We start from the raw sequence: 4,083 nt of genomic DNA on the forward strand, positions 1-4,083 counted from the left end.
CGACATACCCTTCACATGTCCTTCCCACCCACACACACAGGCCTGCACCTGTGATCTGGGACATCCTCACCCTGGGGCCTGACCTCGTATTTGTTCCCTCAGCTCTCGTTCTCTGAATTGGCTGGTTTCAGCCATTCATCTGGCCAGGGCCACATCGAATCCAGAATCTCCCTCCTAACAGGTGTGTGGCCTTGACCTCGGGCAGTGGTACTTCCTCCACACCTGCTCCTGGGTCAAGGGGGCCTGAGGATTCTGTTCCCTTCTGTCACCCGGCAAGTGAGGTGGCTGTGAGCTGAAGCCTCGCCGTCCTGATCGGACCGCAAGGTGCCCTTACCGTGCACCAGGTTGATCTCGGAGCCCAGGAGGAGGATCTCGTCGGCCAAGCGCTGGGCAGTGGGCAGCACCTCGGTGTGGTGGGCGCTGATGAGATACTGCACGAACTTCTGCAGCTGGTCCCGGTTCATCTGGGAGAGCGTCTCGGAGATGGGCAGCCGCAGCTCCACCTGATGGGCGTGCCGGATGCGGTACAGGGACAGGGCCACCACGTGGGCGCAGTAGAAGAGGTCACGGTTGTCGCAGCCACAGCTCACAGACGTGATCTTACAGCGGTCGAAGCTGATGGAGACGTGGTAGAGGCGCTCGGGCTCCGCGGGGCCTCCGGGCTCCCGGACGTTCCCGCTCAGGTGGAACCCTAAGACAAACACCCAACCATCACCCCGCGTCACCCCAGAGCAAGACCTGAGTGCAAACGCGGCTCAGTAACCCAGAGCAAGTCACTTAACCTCCCCGTGCCTCAGTTTCCTCATCTGTCAAATGAGAATAAACAGCAACATCCTCCTCCATATAGTTGTAATGGGAAGTAAATGAGTTAATAGCTAGCAAGGGCTTAGAAGAATACTGTTGGCATCCAGTAAGTCCTAAATAAACGCACGAACACATGTGACCATAGAGGTGATATTAAGATGGTTTTCTCAGTCCTTGGGCTACCATGGATACAGACGGGGGTCTAGATGCCATGTAACTTCCTGGGAAGATGCCAAAGGCCTGTGACACTTGGGGGTGAGGGGCAGATGTGGCAGGCCAGGTCACTCCATCACCCCCTGCCCCTCCCTGGCCCCTGGGGAGCCCAGATGCCAGGCTCATCAGACTGGTTGGGCAGCTCAGGCCCCAGCCGGCCCCAGCTGCGTCATGTGGGGAAACGGCAGCTTCCTCATACCGCCGGAGTTGGCCGAGCCTGTGGCCAGCGGGGCCATGTCCAGGCAAGGGGGCCGGGGTTTAGGGAGGGTCATCTTGGCCAAGCCCCTGCCTCCAGCTGGGAGACGTGACCTCCCCCATGTGCTCCAGGACTCACCTGTTTTCTGGCTCTAACTGGTTCCCTTCTGAGCTCTGCTGCCTGAGGTCTAGAATCATCTTTCACCTGTGACTCTGAACCTCTGCTCCCTCCCCTCCACCGGACCCCAATACCTGAGGTGTAAGACCACACCTCACAGCTGATCCTAAACTTCTACGCAGACTTCCACCTAAGCCTTGTTGCCTTAGGTAGGATCCCAACCTCCACCGGAGTTCTCTGCCTGAGGCCTCGTACCATTCTTGCCTCTGGCTCTATTAGACCTCAGGCCCCTGGGTCTCGGGTCTCTCTGCCTGAGGAATGGAACTTTCCCTCATTTCCCCCTTAGATTCTCCTGCCCTCCTCCCCATCTCAGCAACTCTTTACCACCCTCCAACTAAGCTGATTGAACTGGCCCAACACCCTTCCTCCAGGCCCGTCAGCTAAGCCCGCTGCCTGAGGTCTGCTCTTTATTCACAGGATTTCGTCCAACCTTCCCCAGAGATCCGGAACCCCTCCCCTGGCCCAGGCCTCGCGGGAAGGGCGCTTACCCACTTGGAGCACGCGGTCTACGGCCCCACTCTGCAGCAGGTGCAGCCCGCGGGTGAAGGGCACCCGGGTGTCATGCTCGCCCTCCGGAGGCTGGTAGCCCAGGGACGAGTACATACATATCTCCCTTTCGCTGCGTGGAAACGACCAGAACACAATGCGCTTTTGGACCGGCTCCGGCACCCGGGAGAAGCGCTCCTCGACCTGAAGGAAGGGCCAGGGGGTTAGAGACCTCAGCTTGCATCCTGGCTTTGCCACTTATAAGCTGTATGACCCTGGACAAGTCCCTTTGCCTCTCTGAGCTTCAGTGTAATGGGGATATTCACAGCACTGGCCTCTTGGGTATCGTGAGGATTAAATATGCATCAATCTACATAAATTGCTTATAATAACCCCTGGTCCATAGTTGATGTTCTAGAACTTTCTGCCATTTTCCTCCTGGGTATCAGGTCCCAGGGTCCTGATGTAAGACAGTCCTGCCTCCTGAGAGGGCAGGAGAAAGAGAGATAAAAGTTATAAGAATAGTGACCAGGGCCATATTTTCTCAGCTTATGCTATGCTAAATGCTCTATGTACGCCATGTCCCTTAATTTTCACAGCAAAATCCCAATAATACTAATCACATTTACAGCCTGGGCCCCAGGCATCTCAGGCTCAGACATGAGTGAATTCACTTGTTCAGTGTCCCAGACGGGTGAGCTCCAACTCCCAGCACAGACTCTGTTCCCAGCTCCCAGGGCCCCCAGGAAGGGAGGGGTGTCCTAGCCACCCCCATGGGCTCTGGGCAATGAACCGAGCTGGACGAGCCTGTGTTCCAATCCAGGCTTGCTACTCACTGGCTGGGTGACCTTGGGCAAGTTTCTCAACCTCTCTGTGCCCCAGTTTCCTCCGAGTGGGAAGGAAAACCACAACTCCCAACGGGTTGCAGAAGATTCTATGAGCTTCTATGGGGCAACAGCTTTCCTAGTGCCCAGCCTGGCCAGGGCAGGTACATGGAGTCCCAGATATGGTTTTAAGATTACTCTGGGCATCTCACGCACAATGAAGGGGCAGGGGCCCTCCAGAGCCCCCAGATCTGGGTTTCGGGGAGGAAGTGGGAGGGCCAGTGCCTGGCCCAGGCCTCAGGGACAGTCGGTAGATGACTAAGGAGGGATTTTCCAGGCCATGAATCAGAGCACGCTCCATCCAACTCGGCCCAGGCCCGTCAGTCCCAGCAGGCTTCCTAACTCGGGAGCGGCCAGGGGCAAAGAATGGCCTCTCAAAGCCAGGCAGAACCCGTGGGAGCTCATCCGGTTCGGCCAGGTCTGGGCCACATCTCCAGCTCCGGGGGCACCCACACTGAGGCTGGAAAAGGGGACATCAGGGCTCCAGCCCTGGGCATCCTGTCAGAATCCCAGAAGCCATAGAGGCGGGGTTCCAGGTGCACCTGTTCAGGTACCATCACAACACAGACCAAGACCAGCACTGCTGCCTACCTCCAACCCTGCTGCCCACCTCCGGAAGGACTGGGATGGAGGTGGGGGGCAGAGAGAAGGGTGAGTAGTAGGGGGACTTGGGAAATCCCTGAGCCCATCAGGAGAGGCTGGGCAGCCCCAGGTGGGAGGTGATCCCAGAAAAACTGGGCGTGCGAGGGGAGACAGGACCTGGAGGAGCATAAAGGGGTGTCTCAGGCCGAGATCTGCAGAAGTGGGAGTCCTCTACTGGGGGTACCGGGCAGAGATCCGGACTAGGGGACTGTGGGTCTCTAGGAGCTGTGCTCTGGGTGTCCCCAATGGGGGCAACTTGTAGGAGCTAGAGAGGAGGATTGAATGGGGGGCTCTAATTGGGGATGAGGATGAGATGGGAAGAAAAGGGGTTGTAAGAGGACCATGGGGAGGAGAAGGAAGTGTCAAGAGTTGGGATCTAGGGCGCTGGGGGCATCCCTGGGTCTTGTGGGCTGGAGGGCAGGGCTGGCGGGGAAGGGATGAGAGTGGGTCATGAGGTCTGAAGGAGTGAAATGGGAAGATAAGCGGGTGCCTCGGGGCAGGGTTAGGATCTCGGAGATTTCTCTCGGACCAGGGCAGGTACCGAGGCTGGGGGCTGGGCAGCGGGGAGGGGACTACCGGAAAGGGGGCTGGGGGTGCGTCCCTCCCCCGCCCCTCTCGGTCACCTGCTCGAAGGCCCAGCTCTCGGCTACTCGCTTGGCGCTGAGGTCCAGCAGCGTCTCG

At 58.3% G+C, this 4,083-nt stretch overlaps 1 protein-coding gene across 1 annotated transcript in view; it reads right to left on the reverse strand.

Annotated features, from left to right (window-relative positions):
• Window positions 1-4,083, reverse strand: part of ZSWIM4 (zinc finger, SWIM-type containing 4) — a 14,699-nt gene that overhangs the window by 10,486 nt on the left and 130 nt on the right. The window contains 3 exon segments of the mRNA XM_006761400.2: window positions 335-691; window positions 1,879-2,080; window positions 4,026-4,079. Coding sequence (XP_006761463.2) covers window positions 335-691; window positions 1,879-2,080; window positions 4,026-4,079 — 613 coding nt within the window.

Source organism: Myotis davidii, unplaced genomic scaffold (genome assembly GCF_000327345.1).
Source record: "Myotis davidii unplaced genomic scaffold, ASM32734v1 scaffold1238, whole genome shotgun sequence".
Taxonomy (NCBI): domain Eukaryota; kingdom Metazoa; phylum Chordata; class Mammalia; order Chiroptera; family Vespertilionidae; genus Myotis; species Myotis davidii.